Source organism: Acanthochromis polyacanthus, chromosome 6 (genome assembly GCF_021347895.1).
Source record: "Acanthochromis polyacanthus isolate Apoly-LR-REF ecotype Palm Island chromosome 6, KAUST_Apoly_ChrSc, whole genome shotgun sequence".
Classification (NCBI taxonomy): Eukaryota; Metazoa; Chordata; class Actinopteri; family Pomacentridae; genus Acanthochromis; species Acanthochromis polyacanthus.
In genome coordinates, this window is record NC_067118.1 from 31,881,133 (window position 1) to 31,899,133 (window position 18,001).

Sequence of the window (18,001 nt, forward strand, 5' to 3'; positions counted from 1 at the left end):
GCAGATTAATACAATTATTTAACAGTGTACTACTGAATAATCCATAAAAACATACACTTTTATTTTTTAAATCTAGTTTTATTTTTAGTTCCCTTACCTGTCCAGCACTGCAGGACCGTGAACAGAAGATCTGCCCCTGTTTTGGCAGGAAGGGGCGGCCCAGCAGAGAGCGCTTGCAACGGGCACAGCAAAAACATTCCTCAGTGGCGTGCCAGTGCTGCCCATCATATGTCATCTGGCCTTGGTCAATACCTTTGGATTGGATGGGAGAGAATTAATTGTTGCACATAACATGAGAAGCATGCTTTTTTGTAGTTTTGTCTGTGTAGGGCTACACTGACTGTGTAGGGAAGTGCTACTCTATAAAGTCTGTGCTGCTAATGAATAGTCATGGAGCATTAAACTCTTGTACAAACAGAGCTCTTTTTCTCCTACATTAAAGCATCTGAGATTCTATGCCTTTACATGATCACTCGAGTTGCAAGGTAGCATCAATACATTTCACTAGGCCTGCTCCCCTGCTAGAGGAAGTTATCATCTTTCACAGCTCCCATCTGGATACAACATGGAAGCAGCCTCTGAAACACACTCTTTTACTGTTACTGGAGCTTGTGATGATAATAACCATCCACATCTCACTGCACTGGATCCGCCTCTCCACAGCTGTGCCACACAAGGCTCACAGAGCTGATAACACCCACACTTACAATAAATGGGTGTTGGAGGCTCTCTAGGACGCTCGCGTAAGAAAAGCGTATCCATGTATTTCGGGAATAATTCATATATGTTGCAAGACTTTAAGCAACAATAAAAAATCTGCAGGGAACATGCGCTGTACCTATGTGTTCTCCACATGCATCACAGTACTCTGCATAGAGAGACTCAAAGCAGTTGCAGCAGTGTGGCCGTCCATCCTTCATGATGTAGCGCTGCCCACCCAGAGTGGTCTCACATTCGTAGCAGCAGAAGTGCTTCATGTGCCAGTGCCTGCCCTCGGCCTCGGTGCATTCATCAGCAAAGATTATCTGCATGATTCAGACATTACATTCATCAACACATAGATTCAATTGAGCTGAACGTCATTTACAAGGGGATATTATAAAAAGATGAATATGAAATGCTTTTAAATTAGTTGTATAATATTGACTTTTTTGAGGACTCTTTATTTGAAGGACCTTTTATACAACAATATGACAAGACTTTAGCTATTTAGACCACATGACTGGTTTAACAGTGACCATATCAACTAAGCTAACAATAAATGGATTTTAATTACGCTCCTATCTCTATCCAAGCAACAGTGACCGTTATTGTTGCTGAAGAAAGATCGTCATGAGTAGCCATCGAGTTTTTGGCAATTTAGGGCTCCATTCTCGGGTTATTAGTGATTTTCATTATATTTTTCTTAACACTGATCCCACGGATATCGGACTTTGCAGCAGATGATATATGATATGATGATAAACATCTTCCCAGTATGGTCTAATTGGAATAATTTAATGTACATGTGAATTTCCCTGACGATTGATCAGTAAAGTTCATCTGATCTTGATTGGGTAATTTTCAGAGACTTGAGGATGTAAAACTACTCACTTTCACTAAAATAAAACTTGTGTGACAGCTATCTGTCTTTCAACTATCTTATTTAATCTTCGACACTGTTAATCATCTTGTGATGCCTTATATTTGTATAATCACTCCTGCGCTTCATTATATCATTAAGGAAAAAACAGACTAGGTTTAAAATGAACGCTAATAATCTAGATGTCTTTTGTCACAGTTTATGTTTATTATATTCCCATTGGGTGTGGATAATCTTCTTATACTAAATTCAAATTAATCCAAAGTTATTGTTATCATCAGGAAAGGTCTCTTGCTTTTATATAAGGATGTGATATTGGCTTTACATACGTATTGGCTCATGAAAACAAACCTATTTTATCAAATAAAAGCATTGGACTGTAACATTTCCCTATACTTTAAGTAAACAGACCTTTCTAAACTTCATTAGTAATTATTGCTGTTATCTCAGGCCTGCTTTCAACAAATTACGGTCAGAAAACAAGCAGACATCTGGAGACATGGCAGGAATACTGAGACATTTTTTTCTCCAGACCAGTTTCAACCTCATCCAAGTCCGTGAGTTCTAAAGCATTCAGCCCCTTCCAACCCTGAAGGGCTCCCAGCCCAGACAGTCGTACCTCATCACATGCACAGCAGCGGGGTTTCAGCCTCTCGGCATGGTGACGGCCACAGAAGATCTTGCCATCCTGGTGGAAGTATATGAGATCCACCAACAGTTCCTCACATGTGCTGCAGACAAAGCAATGAGGGTGCCAGCATTTTCCATGACCTGCCCTCGCAGCAAAAACTACAATGTCCCCTCCGTTTATCTGACCACCACACTGTAGGAGAGGAAAGGAAAGGAGAGGACAGAACAGGAGAGGAATCACATAGCGGTGGGAGAAAAGGCAGGGAAAAAAAGGACACAAACTGTGAGATGTGGAGAGGGAAGGTGAGAAGATGGTCCTTTTCACTATTGAAGCGTTTCCAAACAGAACCCTTCGAGTTGTTTGATTGGTCGTTAATAGGAGTAAAAAGTAGGGCTCCAGATCAAAACGAGGAGCTGCTACTTGTTACCTTATCACAGATGGCTCCATTGATGGTGAGGGGAAAAGGACGGACGTTGCCTCTGCCCAGATTGTCCTTCTTTCGTTGGTTGCTAAAGAGCTTCAGCTCTCGTTTCTCCTCTTCATCCAGAGCATTACAATAACGCACCTGAAAGAGCAATTCTCATCATTAGGGATCACTGCAACAAAAAGAACGCTTCAAAAATGTTTGTGTATAACTGTGCTGTGTTGTTGAGAATATTTCACCTCATTGTCATGTGGCGGCAACTGGTGGAGCAGCTGTTTGATGCGATATTTCTCTCCTGGGCTGTTGATATAGGGGACCTTCTCTTCTGGTAAGGAGTTATAATACTGATGCACCTGGAACAAAATCAAAAACGAGGTTCTTATTCTGCCTTAGAACATTTGAACAATATCAAACTGACGTGAATGCACTGAGAGACCTTACAAAATAGCATGTATAAACAAAATATATGATTTACCTGCTTACACATGGTATGGTAAATATTCACTCTCCTCTTAGCGCTGTGTTTAGTCTTCACTACCCACAAGACAAATATGCTCCAATATGTTTGTTGCGAATCTTGCCTGCCACCTGTTTGGTGTGAGGCAGGTACTGTTTAGCAGGTTGTTACTGAAAACAGCTGCCTACTGCTGCTGGAATCAGCGCTGATGAGAGCGAACCAAAACCGTGAAGCTGCTGGACTGAGAAAGAACCGGGAGCTGGCGGGAAGAGCAGAGTGATAATTCTCTGTGGGTTTGGCAATATGCTGGTATTCAAAGAAAGTGCATCAATCCTTGAAATTGTAATTTTGGTCCGACTAACAAGAGTATACGGCAAAATTCCTTAGAGATTGCGTCAGATAAGAATGACACGAGTAGGTGTTGATGTAACGCTGCTCTTACTGTCAGCTATTTAAGCTCGCTCTGCAAGAAATGGAACCATTCATCTCTGGTCTCAAGATGGCACCTGCTGAACTTTTCACTTTGTTTTACATTGGAAATGATAATCTGAAGTAATTTAGAAGGGTTCTGATAATGATTCAGTCATAAATGTCATGTTTGCATTTTGGAGTAATTTGAGAGCACCTGTGATATACTAGCTGGCTTTGTCTTAATTATTAACCTCAGTAAGTTCATAGTTTATATAACAGTACAATAAAAGGCTAGATGTGAAATTTCCAGAGAATGCATTTTTTTGAACAGCAGTGCACATGTGATATATGTAGGAGGGGTTATGTGATCCATTAATATAAAGACGTCAATTACAGCAGCATTAAGTATAATGTCAAGCTGGCTAGGACGGTGGTATCTGCATCATTATGTGTCCATTACATTGAGTTAAAGGTTGCCTAGTTTACATAATCTACCTTATTTCATTAATTCACGGTAACAAACCCATTCAAATGAACCTGAAATGACTTTCAAATGAATTCATCACGGTCTTCATGCCAATAGAATTACTCTTTGTCTTTCCTTCTATCATCGCTGTCCTTGGAAGTCAGTGTCTGGAATTAAAAGTGTGAGGCACAATGAGCACTGTGCTGCTGCTGCAGACTCAACCTTGAGCAGCATCAGGTTCTTTAAATTTTCAACAGCTAATATTCACATTGCTTAAAGGAAATCTCCGATACTTGCAACACAATTGGAATTCATGATGCAGTAGCGCTTGGTATCCACGACTTGAACCTCCTTTGTATTTGTATGTTAGTGGGTGAGGCAGAGAAAACCTTGATTGGCATTTGAGAAGTAAACACTCAGAAGGATGGAAGCCAATCTCATCAGTCTTGTCTGTGATTTTCAGCCTTTGACACAAAATGGCTGAGTTTTCAGCGCAGCGTAAAGATGTGTTTTGCTCAAGTTTCTCTGATTCTATTTACATAATCAGTGGGGTGGAGAGCCAGAGAGAGAGAAATTGCATTTCTGAGCGCTTTCCTCTCACACCCTCTTATTTTATTCTACGCTGTGCAGGGTGACACTGCCCATGTCGAGGTCACTATAGGTAAGTAGCTACTCTACAAAATCTGTCCCCTTAATTGAGATTGAAATGACAAGAAAAGGAAAGTTTTAAAGGAAAAGTGCAAATCAGAAGATAACTAATTTACTGTCAGAGAAGAACCAGCTGGAACCAGGATATTCTTGGTATTTTATTTAGAAAATAACTGATCAATTTACCAATTATCAAAGGAATGTCACTTAATTTAATGTCAATCATCTCATTCATGAATCTGTTCATTAGTTCTGTTCTGCAGTTATTGGAATCCTGTTTCCTGAAGCTCTTAAAAGAACTTGATTAGCAGCCAGATAATTTTTTTTTTTCACAATATCAGAGGAAAATGAGGAAGCTACACCAATCAACACAACATTACGACCACTGACAGGTGAAGTGAATAACATCAATCATCTTGTTGTAATGCAACGTTCTGCTGGGAAACCTTGAGTCCTGACAATCGTGTGGATGTTTGACATGTGCCACCCACAGGACCCACGGAATTCACTGCCACCATCCTGGTGCTTCAGGACATCCCCAAAGGTCCTGTGTCCATGCCCCACTGGGTCAGAGGAATTTTAGCAGCATAACAGGGGCCAATGCAATACGAGGCAGGTAGTCATAATGTTTTGCCTGATGGGTGTATGCTTTTAGGTGTTGTATTGCTGCTGGAAAGTGGGTCAGAAATGACCACTTGTAGACAATTTAGCCACGGATGAGAACATTTTGTCTGAAACTGGGTAAAAAAAATAAAAATCCAGACTGGACTTTATCGACAGAGTCAGTGTTGTCAAAATTGGGGATCTCAAGATCTGACAGTTCGATGAACTACACCACATGAAATGATGATTTTCTTTTAGAATGCAAGTTTTTTTTAATGACATTGTGCAGAGATAAACCAGAAGTGACAGGCTTAAAAATCATTACATTCAAGTGCTTTACAAAAGAATCAGGCAACTACAATTGGCTGCACCTCCTGTTGGATGACAGAGGCTGCAGCCTCTTTCAGCATCCTGTCAAGATGGCTGACTGGAGAAAATGACTGTTATCAGCCCATCCTGTCATCTGTTAACAGAGCCCTAGGAGGCCTGTTGCATTAGAGCGCTTCTCTTACTAAATAAAGACAGAAGTGTTTATGCCCAATATAGTTGAACACAACCGTGTTTGTCTTGTCAGAGCTGACAAAAACGGCACGCTATAAAAATAAGAAAGAGGAAATATCTTCCTCTAGATTTGCATAACTGATTTCATTAGCTTGGCCATGCATGCAATTAAAAGGCATTTAAACTGCAAATGAGTCCAGACAGGGAATTGTGAAACCTGCACGCATACACACATTGCTACACATTGTCAATTAGATTCATCCAAACATTCACTGACTCAAATTACTTCCATTCCCGTGGGTCTAAATTTGCACTGATGCACTCAAATACAGGACAAAGTTAGGTTTAGTAGAACAAAAGCATCATTAAATGGAAAATGACAACATAAAGTATCACTGTATTTTATTCCTACAAAAATATCCATGTACCTTAAGGTGATCATGGGAGCTGCTTTTTGTCTGAATGTAAAATCTGCTTATAATTTAAATATAAGCCTCTACATTGAGATGCACATAAAAAGTCATAGTTTTTACTTGTAAAATAGAGCAATTCAGACATTTTATCAATATATTCACATCTGATGTTCAGACAGTGTAATCAGTGTGCGGTTTCTTTTCATGATTTCAGTTGTCATTCTGTCTTACTTTGAATTTGGTTCCTACACAGTGCCAACTTTACCACTGACAGACGAAACATGTCCTTACAATTGTTCCTCCATGAAACGTCTGACGGATGAGTCTCAGTAATTTCTTTGTCATCCCTGCCCTTCACTTCTCTCTACTCGAACCCAAAGACACTAAAAAACCATGAAGGGGATTTCAACAGTGATGATCCATTGTCTTGTTTTGTAGATCTGTGAATTTTCCATCTTCGGATTATTAGGAAAATGTCACAGATATTTTATTATCCGAATAATTAAATTCTTCTGACCAATTCGGTCCAATTTGTTATGGTCTGGCTGCAGCAGACAAACATAAGCAATAGCTAATGAGGCAGTTAGGAGTCAGGAAATGGGTATCAAGTGTAAATTGAAATTCTGTGACTTGGGTATGTTTGTGTACCTGTTCAGGACTGAGGCCGGGGGAACCCAAGCGTATTCTTCCAGTGCACATCCGGAGTCATCATCAGAGGTGGAGTTCCTCTGGAAGTCGTACATCAGCTTGGTGATGGTCTTCTCCATCTCCAGAGACATGGCTGTCACAACATGCTCCTCTACACAGACCGCTTCAGTGGACACAGGTATACCTGGTGAGGGAACAGAAAGAAAGTGCAAACGTTTTAGTTCATCATTTTATTGCTTCTCCTGCCCTCAATCTGTGTGCAGTTTAAATTCTCAAGTGGTAAACATACAATACACGACCATTAAAGAGACTTTCCTGTCTCTCCTTCACATGCTAACAGAAAAAGAAACAAATCGGTGGTAGAGATTGATGAATATCTGCATCAGATTCCACAGCAATTCATCTAATATATGAGACATTTCTCATGAAAACACAAATGTCACCCAGTGAGCTCCAGCCTGGATTTCTGTGTGATGATAATTACTGTTTAAGACCTCTTTTGCCCCTCTTTTCAAGCAGCTGAAACACGGTTCCAGCATCAGCGAGTCACGAAATGCAAATTAGTTCAATCACTTGGGTAATTTGTACAATTTTAGGTTGAAATCGAGAAGATGCTGATTAGTGTGAAGGAATTTCTTCTAAATCATATTGCACTGGCTGGCAAAGTGTAGCCTAATTTCAACACACTGAATGTTTTGTCTGATATCTCATAAATATGGAATTATATTGGTTGTGTGCTGCCAACAAGAAGCTTCCATGACCTCGTAATGGGAGCAGATCTATACATTAAAGCAAAACAAGAAATTGTTTGCGCTGCTGTAACGTTTATGGGTTGCAGCTTTGGTAGAACGTGCCCTTTGACCTAAATTGAATATGCCAGTAACCTGTAGCTCTTCTCTGTAACAGCCAGCTAGCTCAATAGCTTTGGATATTGATTATAAATAACAAGGTTACAGGGACAATGTCTGCTTTAACCGCAGTTTTTCTTTAGTTGCTCTGCTCGATCTTTTTTGTTGTTGTTGTTGGGGAGGCTCTACAAAGACAATAAGCTATTATTTGCACATTATGAGATGAAAATTGTTGCTATTGTTGCTAATCCTGCTTAAATGAATGAATATTTTTTCATTTCATTACACTTTTGAACCTTTCCTTAAGTGGAAAAATGCAAATTAGCAATATCACCCTTGCAAGGATCCCAAGAACGTCCGTTACTATTTTATCTGCATTCACTGCTTCACCCACATGTATAGATTAGAGATCAATTTTCTCCACCTCCTCCTTCTTTCTGTCAGAGAGGAGAACAGCTGCACACATTACTGACACATGAATAATTAACAGGAGTAGGTATTGCCTCCACCAGCGAAGTATGAAAATGAAATGCAAGTCATTTTGCAGACAACAAGAATATCTAGTCAGCCAGCAACGAGCACCAGATAGACTTGTGTTTACATCTCATGGGTTGTTGTTTTGATAGCGGATGAGTGGAAAGATATTAGATAACCACTTATTGTAAATTGAAGGAGACAATTGGGGTTTTCTAGCAATGTCAGCACCTCGTATGAGTTCGAAAAAACCTGCAGTGATTGCTTCACTGGTTGTTGTGATGTAATCGGAGAGCGCACTCTGATCAGCGTGGACAAGCCGGTGCAGAAAATGCTACAGCAGATGAGGCGTTTGTTCTGTGTCTGTCAGTCATTTATCAAGGTCGCAGCAGTTCACTGACAAAAACAACGCTGGATGATGGTCGGTGAGAAAGTGTGAACAGGCCCTGACATTTGTGATTCAAACTGATTCCTCTCCCAAACTATGACACAGGTCCTCTCCGGCAGTTTCAGACAGCAACACTATTTTCCACAGATTTCAAATACAGAAAAACAGAGCTTAAGCAGCGGCCAAGGAACAGCAGACATTTCCACAGACCGAGCCAGTGAGTCAGCCTCCATCCAAGCAGAGCTGAGTACTGTTTATCTCTCTAAGATGGGTGCTGCTGATTTCTTTGTGAGGAGAGATCGCAGGTATGTAACCTTGAGCCTCTAGCTTGGCCCGAGGCTGTTCGTCATTAGTGTGTGGAGGCTGAGTGAGAGTGGGCCTGCTGGGTAACCTACAGCCTGTTGCGCCACTTAGGCATCACTTCAAAGATTCCTTACGCTGGCAAAATGAAATCAGATCAGTGATTCAGTGCTGAAGAAGCTAGCGACAGTTTTAGCTGTCGTCTCATTAATATGAATTCTGCTTTATCACTATCCGTTTCACAGGGAAGCTGGAATTTGCTTTGTGTTGCCATAGTGCTGCTTTTATGGTGCCAAAATTCCCTTGATGCATTTGTTCTCAGTATTAAAGGAATATTCAAACATTTTGGGATTATCTTTTTTACCTCATCTGAGACTCATGTGGCAACATTGATACAAGGACCATTTCTTTACAACCAAAAGCTAGTTCAGAAGACTAATACTTGCAGTTAAATATAAATCTATAGCCAGCAGCTGGTTAGCGGAAATGAGGTTGAACAGCTAGCATAACACCTTATACTAACCTTACCTTAGCATATTTATAAAAAAAAAATACAGTTTAGGATGGATTATGTCCCAGACTACGATCAGCTAGGTCACTGTGAAACCATAGATGCTCCACAAAGTCACAATGCAAGACCAAGAAATAGTCATGTCCGTAAGTGGCACAAAAGTAAATACATTTACCAAAATGCTGAAATATTTTTTTCATTTTAAGCATTTTTATCCCCAGCTCTCACAGCTGACACACAGTAGCATATTAAAAATGTGTTTGAACCCCTACTGAACACCTCTACCTGACTGATGCCTGCGTTTTCTGAGAACAGATTGCTTAGATTTATCCTGGCTTAGCATAAAAACTGAAATCAAGCCTTTATCTAAGTAGAAAAACACGGTTTCCAGCAGCTCTTACATGACATTTTAACACACTGTGTCCTGTAAACTAACAAGCCAGCCAAAAATGACACACAAATAAACACTGGAAGATGCAGGAAAGTGTACAAAGTCGGCGCGGCTTTGTCTGTGACAGGATTTTTTAAAAGGTCACTTCCTTGGTCCAGTTTGCCTCCAATTTGTAAAGGTGAACTGCTCGAGTGGCAACAGTGTTTTTTTTTCTATGTTTGCAAGTATTTAATACACACGATATGATGTGGACAAATAGCAGCCCTTTTTGGATATCTAACTGAATATTCTTTAAACCAGAGAAATGATCTAAACTCAGGTAAGAGAGACAACACTTCCCATGATATTCTTGGCCTGTGACCAAAACATCACATTATTAATAATCCTTTTCATGGAAGACATTCTGAGCTGTCAAAGCAGGAAAACATCAGGTGTAATGAACAACATTAGTGATGGCTGAGGTCATGGTACTGTTCGTGCTGACTCTGACATCGGTCTGCTGTGTAATGTTATATGGAGTAGGGTAAAGGCATTACAAATTAACACGAACAATAGAGTAGCCAAGTGGTTTCCTTATAAACAGTGTTTATCCTGCTCTTACTGGCTGCAGCTACGCATTAGGAAAGCCATTGAGAAGCATGTGGAATTCATTTTGCACACACATTTTTAGATCGAGGGGATGCCAGCGTCACTGTTTGCACCAGTGCTTCGGTTAATGGTCCCTTCACACCCACTTATTAAGATGTGCTGTAAGTCTCCACTGTGCATTGTTAAACAAAGACACAGCTTCTAGTGTCCAACAGTTCCAAAACAACGTGTCGTCTTTACACCCCAACTTTTGACTGAATGCACATTCAGCTGGTACAGAAGGCTGCTGATGAGTGTGTGACTTTTTGACGTAATACACACTCACCAGGCCGACTGGTTAGTCATAGCACACTCCTCTGTTCTTCCCCAGCAACACAAGCAGAGAGGAGAGACAAGTTGTGAAGTTCTGCTTCCTGGAGGAGCCTACTTTTGGGTTATTCATTTTTTTTCCAGAAGGAGAGAGAAGAGAAAATGCTTGTTTCAGAGTTTGTTATTAAGTAATTTTTGACACTATTGTAATTTGTTTGCCCTCCTGGATGTGAAGCCTTGTTCGTTGTGCTCACAGTAACATGCTTTGGTAAATATTCCTACTATTTCACAACTAATGGTTGATTTTAGTGATTGCTCTGCCTATTTTGTAAAAAAAAAAAAAAAAAAAAAAAAAAAGACAATACATTGTGTTGTCCAATCAAGGTTTTCTTTTTAGTTGCATGACTGTAATCTTTAATTTGAACCTTTTTTGGAGAGATTTTAGCCAAGAAACACTCCATTAATGTTAATTATTTAATGTCGAAATGTTTCCACATCAATTTTTCAATAAATACCATTTAGGAGAGACTGGAGATACCACTTTAACAACATCTATTAAGTAATTTCATTTAATACCATTAAGCATATTTCTTTGGCAGAATGCATGATGTTGAACAAAGAATTAAAATACTTATTGTGAAGCTCATTAAAGGTATATTCAGTGCTGGCTTTTGGGGTTTTATGAGAGCAGCTGTGAAAGGATTCTGGTCTTCTAATGAACAGCGTGTAAAGGTCTGCAGCCCAAATAGGCAATGCTGTGCCACTCAAGTTTAAGAGATTGTGCAAATAATCAATACAGTTTCAGTCAGACAAAGAACTAATCAGTAAAATTACCTGATGACATTATTAGCTGGAACTGGCCACAGACTTTCCGTCCTTCACCCAATATATAGCCTGCAATCATTAAAAACATTTTACAGTCTGGCTTGATTTTCTCCCATTTTCACTCAATATTTGACCTTTAAACCATTAAGAGACCCCAATTAACATCAATAATACATCAGAGCCACTTTATGGAGCAGATTAAAGTAAAAATATCTGACATTTTTCTCATGAGGAAAGCCTGACCATCATGTGCCAGATCTTATCTTCCTGTATTTAATGACTTCAAGTGTGTTTCTGTTACAAGAGTAATGTGAAGAGGAATCTGACAGAGGCACGACGAACTGCATTTGAACAGCAAAGTATAAGAATATTGTTAATTGTCAAGGCTTCAGATTCCCACAATGATTAGATTTTACACTATATTTGAATAAGCATGATAAAATAATGCATGGAGGACCTGTGAATTGATCTCATGTTTTGTTATCTTTAAGAAACAGAATCAAAAGAGGTTTAAAGGGACTCTTTGATACAGTTCAACAAAATAGTGTCAATGTGAAAGTGAAATTTTATAAAGAGGGGTTTTCTCCTCATCGCTCTGTCATAATGCTGTAACACCAGGCATTGCTGTTTAGAGTTCAGTCTTGGGTCTCTTGCTGCTCTCCGTCACTTTTCGCTCTTGAAAGGTCACTGAGCGGCTGGAGGACAGCCCTCTCTGGGTAGATTTACAACTGTGCCACACTCTTTCCATTTCTTAATAATTCATTTAATTGGATTTCAAGGAATTTTCACTGACTTGAAAATGCTCTCGTATCCATCTCCTGGCTGGTGCTTGTCAGTCACCTTTTCCCCAGACTTGCTCGGGCTGATTTTATTATACTGCAATAGACTGAAACACTTCGACTGCACACAAGTAATTATGCGACGTTTGAAACCAGGTGGCTGCACCAGTGATGATACAAATCACTGTTAAAGCAAGTAAACAAGTAATCAATCAAGCAATCAAGTGTTTTATATTTGTAATTAAATTAGGATGCCTTTGTAGAAACTTCCACTGTGAGATTACAGGGGCTCTCCCTGCTCATCACTGCGACAAAGAACCAATTAAACTGACTGTTACTCAATGTTGTAAAACAAGAAAACCAGAAGCAGGGTCTGTTTTCATTATTATCTACAGTTTATTTGAAGAACCAGCACCCTTGCCTTTAGTTCGAGCTGTGCCTGCTCGACACCTCTCAAATAATCAGAACTGAGTGATGGAAGGCAGCTTTATTGAGTTACACAGAAATGTAATATTTGACTGTGATCAGTGCTATTTTAACCAGGTGCAGTGACTAGTACACCGAAGAGAAGACAACTCAAGTGCACCTCGGTGAGGCAGCAGTCAGCCAACTGTAGGTCAGTTGGAAAAACTCTGCAAGTTGCCATGGAAACCAATTGGTGTGCAAAGTCTTAAACAACACCCATCTACTAGTGTCTGTACAAATGTATGACTTTATGGATTTAATGAGAACGTACAAGCAGAGAGACACCTGTCATTTATTTTTCTTTCGACTAACGTCTTTGTTGGGAAGCATGAATCTTCCTGTTGCTGTTTTTTTTTTCTTTTTTGTTTCTACTTATGGAATAAATAATGGAAAATATATATGCTGCAGGCATACTGCGCTTTAACAGATCATAAATCATTACAGAACCTGAATTTATGTTTTCCATAATTCGCCTCTCCTTCAGTTGAATCCAATTAGCAGTGTCTTCATTTACACATAAATTAACTGAGATTAATCAACATCTCTTTGCCAGAGGAGAGAAGATCTTCACCACAAATTGGGTAATTTTGAGAACAAAGAGAAGAGGCTCTGCGTATGAAATCACAATAGCTCAAATTTCAATGAGAGAAAATTATCTTGGAAACATGCGGTATTTGGAAACAGAGGAAGAGAGGGATGAAAAATATAAAGAAACAATAGATAAATGGCTGTAGATGCAGTGTTAAGAGCAACGCTTTTCCTTTTTCACGTGTCATGCTTCACCCACCTCCCTCCTTCCTCCTCCTATCCTCATGTGCCTCTGACAGGCTCTGTGTGGGTGTGCATGAGAGAAAGAGAAGGAGAGGGAGTGATGGAGAGAAAAAGCTCTTATTTATGTAAAAGCTGACATGAGAGGAGGTGCTCGGCTGAAGCACAGAGCCTGACCAAGGCTCCATTAACTCTTCACAGTCTGAGCCACACCAGTCAGAATCAGCTGTATGTGCTGCATGTCGGCAAAGGTAATGCTGACAAAGACTACAGTTTTACTCGACTGACAAAGTCCCTCCTTCTTCATATTACAATTCTCCCTTTCAGCATCATCTTTTCATGGACATTTTTGATCAAAAACATAAACCAGTGCTTTGATTTAATCTTGAATTTAGACTAAACATTAAAGGCTGCAATCTAAAAAGAATTGGCATGTATTCGCTGCCTTCATACACAAAAGCAGAACAAACAGAGGACTTGAATAGTCTCACCGGGTTCCAGGTTGTCAGCTACTGTCAGTGCTGTATGGAGGCAATTATGTCATTGTAAACAAACAGCGTGTGGAATTATTGTTCCAACATACAGTAATTAATCACCCTTTGTCTGTTGCGGACTCCGCAGCATTATTTTAGGAAACACAACTGTTCCGGCTTTGTGGGTGCTGTTAAACCATTTACCATGTGCAGAGGACGACTAAAATCAGATATTCATGCCGTTCGCTCCTCTCTGTTGGTAATGGCAGCACTTTACAACTTTCAACAGCATCACTTTCTCAAAGACTCAGCACATCCGATGACATATTAAAGGCAGAGTAACAGTGGGAGGTTTGAAGCTTTCGGCTCACATTATGCGGGTGTGTAGTGGCCGAACATATGTCAGAGAAGTCAGAGCAGTTTACTTTGCCCTCTTTCTGCAAAAGGACAGAAGACTAACAATGTCATAGGAGTTTGGCATGCAAACACATAATGCGACAAAGTACAAAGACAGTGGAGGTCATTTACTGAAAAACTTGTTTTTTAGAGCTTAAGCGGGCTTCAGTGTAGCTCAGACGGAGAATACAAGAGAATACAATGTCGTATTGCCCTGTAATCAGTTTTCTCAGGTACTGTGTTATCAGCGAGGCCTCACTCTTTACTCATTCATTTTGCAGATACTGTTAAGGCGGCACATTATGCAGATACCAAGTCATAAATTACAACTGAGCCGTTCCAGAATCAGCAGCTTTCATGTGTCAATATTTGTTTAGTAGTTGTGTAAATTTTCATGAACTGAAACAGTTCCGGTCTTCATTTTTCTAGTGTCTCTCTACAAATTCAACATACATGATGTAGGAAACATTCCAAGATGGCACCTGTGAGTCACTAATATTCTCCTAATCTCTTTCATTCTTAGGTCACATCTACTGGTAAATATGCTGTTGACATTGTAAAATTTGTAGCAAAAACTACAGGATTTGGGTTTTAGATGATCTTTTTATGTTTTACACAAAGGTAGATTTAACTAATGCACTTTGCCAATCCGTTTATTATCGCTGGTCTCATTAACTGGCATTGGGATCCTTCATGCTGGCACCCAGTGTTGCCCTGTGAAACTAATTTGGTGGCTCTTCTCATTTCTCACTTACATAATTGACTGATATAATCAATTTTACGGGAGCACAGATGGATGAAATCTGGTATCATCCTCTTCACCTCGACACAGTCTCCTGATGCAAACGGCTTGGAGGAAGAAGTTGGATTCGGCATTCTGGGCTGTGTACGTTCAATTACACTCTAGGACATGACCAGCAAAAGCACCGTGACAAATCTTAAAGTTTAAAAATGAAGAATACTTCAGCCATAAAGCGATGTCCTTTTCACAAGCGTTTAAAGGCATTCACGCTGATTCGCGGTGACACAACAAAGCGCCGTGGGCAGGAATGAAACAGTAACCTACTGCTCCACTGACGCTGGCGAGCCTCCCTGCTGGACCAACAGCAGCCCAAAATGTCAACCCTTGGCCTCTTTCCCCTCCCCTGCTGACCTCGCAGTTATCCTTGATTAATAATAAAGGCTTATAGACACAGAGGCAAACACAAAAAGATTCTCTGCACACATCCACGACTCTCGAACCTTTTTAGTCTGCCCTCCGGTGATGGGGGAATTATCGTACACAGCAGGGGACAAGTGTGCAGAGGACGGTAACCTTCCATAGAGGATAAAAGCATCGGGGACAGTCGCCATTGAGGCAGCCTGGCTGGATAAATGCAGTGGTCCCTGCCAAACTGTCACATATATACCCCTATATAATAAACAGGAAAAAACCCTCAGCAACAGCTTGGCAGCCGAGCAAGAGGCTTGACAGGAAATGTGTTATTCATTTATCTAAATGTCGGTACACTGATGCAGCAGATGACAAAGTGCATTCTGTGTTTTGAGGATATAAGGTAAAATGGACGACTGCAGATAAGAGCTTTTTTTCTGTCAGGTTTGCTCTTGCTGAGAAGATGGAACGAGAAAAAAGAATCTTTTAAAATGCAATCATTCAGGCAAGTTCAGTGTCCTTCATTCCTCCATCTTGTTTCTTAATCCTAACACGCAAAGAAGGGGAGGTGTGTGCGTGTGTGTGAGTGTGTGTGTGTGTGTTTGTGCGTTCAATAGCTCTCGGAGGTCTGGATGAAAAATCATTATCAAGGACACTCATAAAAACAACCAGTTCTCTGCTAGATCTTGTCACCCGACACAGGCTAGAAATTACCCACTTCTTCGGGGTGGGGGGTGGGGAGACAAGTCTCCGTTTTTAGCTCATTAACCTGCTGTGTTCTGATTGGCTGTCAATACACCATCCATCCAGAATTATGTAACCTTTCATTTCAATAACAAACAGCTCTCTTGTAGCGCCAATCAGCCCATAATCCATTTATGAGGATTAAATTCTTACCGCAGCTTATTTGGATCAAGACTAACAAGAAATTAATTGAAAAGGGCTGACCCTATAGGAATAAAGCTCCGCAGTTCAGCTGGCAGAACAGACTGAGAAAAGCTCAGAGTGAGTGACAATGCTGGTGATATAATTGGGAACATAACACGCTCTCAAACTGGCCGTCTGCATTACTCATGCGGTGTTGTCATCAATCGCTGGAGGGACATGATTTTCATGTGCTGAAGCTGTGCAACCCAATGTGCAGGCAACAAGACCAAAAATACGTAAATCAAACAAATTAAAGCACACACACACTCTCTCTAACACGTACACACACATCAGTGTTTATGTCTCTGATGTGCTAATTGCTGGAGGTGTGTTCCTGAAATCCAAAGTAGAACTCTCTTACCTACAGATGCACAAAATTTCACAAGGACCTGAAAAGCTGTAATTAAAAGGGTGACACATTTCTGCTCCTCTCCCACTGTGTGTGGGATGGCCTGAAATAGAATTGCAGGGTTTCAACAGGCGAATTGCACTCTTACACCACTGCACAGGCACCATCCTGCGGCTCAAGGAGGGAAATGGATACAGTCTGTGTTCGCAAGCCTTCCTATCTTTGTTGGGAATTCGAGCAAATGATGTGACAGACAGGCATGATCAGGTATGACGACAGGCCAGGCTCAGGAGCGCCGGGCTGTCACAGGAGAGTGACTCTGTCTGAAATGGCAACACGAATCCACAGAGCAGATCAGTCTCCAAGACCAAGCCTGTGACCTGTACAAGGAGTGCAGCTGGGCGGGCAGCGGTGCATGTTCTCTCTCAGCTGCTCGTGGTGATTCATAAACTTCGACTAATTCCTGTTGTGTGATGCCATTTACATCACTCGCCTGAGGTTGTACTCTATAATATGGGGCCATTATTATTCCACAGAGCCTTGTGTTGGTGGTGGGGTGGAGGGTACGTGTGCTATATCTGTGCAGGTGTGTATTTATTTGTCTGTGCATGTGTGTGTGTGTGTGTGTGTGTGTGTGTGTGTGTGTGTCGGTTAATGTGCCTGTTTGAGTATCTGAGAGAGAGAATGAGAAATAGCGAGAGAGAGTCTGTTGCTATGCATTTTTACACGTCCTCCCACTGGTCTCTTCACATGAAACATCATGGCAGAGAGGAGCCGAACACACATAGCCGAGCCATTTTTCCTGTGATGCAACAACATTTTAGCAATAAAAGCGCTGAAAGCCTCAGCGGATCCCCGTGCCGTCCTGATGCTGTGATGGAGGGGAAAAGGGCTCGAACCCCCTAAATAGCTTGTTGTTTCACCAGATTGCTCCATCACTTCGACGGATTCCAGGGTTAGCGCAGTGGGGGAGTCACGGCAGCGTTTTTTATCATTGAGCCAAAGCTGTATGTTATTTTGCAGTTTAACCTGTGAAGAGTCATGTAATACGGGTCATTATGTAACTTTTGAGTTACGTAATGGTTCAAAAACTAGGTGCACGTTTGACTGAAGCGGTTTGGTCCTTTCTCCCACTGACTGTAAATAAAGGAGTGTGTGAGGCTTCAGTGAAGACACCACCAAACAATGTCTTCTTCTCTAATTCTCATTCTCAAATACCACTTTGAAACATGTTCTATGAATTAAACAAGCCCCATGCCTTCCTAAATTTAGA

General features: G+C 40.7%; 1 protein-coding gene across 1 annotated transcript in view; it reads right to left on the reverse strand.

Moving 5' to 3' along the window:
* LOC110948281 (prickle-like protein 2) overlaps window positions 1–18,001 on the reverse strand; it is a 35,809-nt gene that overhangs the window by 3,026 nt on the left and 14,782 nt on the right. Inside the window, 7 exon segments of the mRNA XM_051950057.1 lie at window positions 98–252; window positions 839–1,025; window positions 2,202–2,405; window positions 2,641–2,778; window positions 2,877–2,990; window positions 6,785–6,801; window positions 6,804–6,968. Of these exon segments, the coding sequence (XP_051806017.1) occupies window positions 98–252; window positions 839–1,025; window positions 2,202–2,405; window positions 2,641–2,778; window positions 2,877–2,990; window positions 6,785–6,801; window positions 6,804–6,915 (927 nt within the window). The 5' untranslated portion in view covers window positions 6,916–6,968.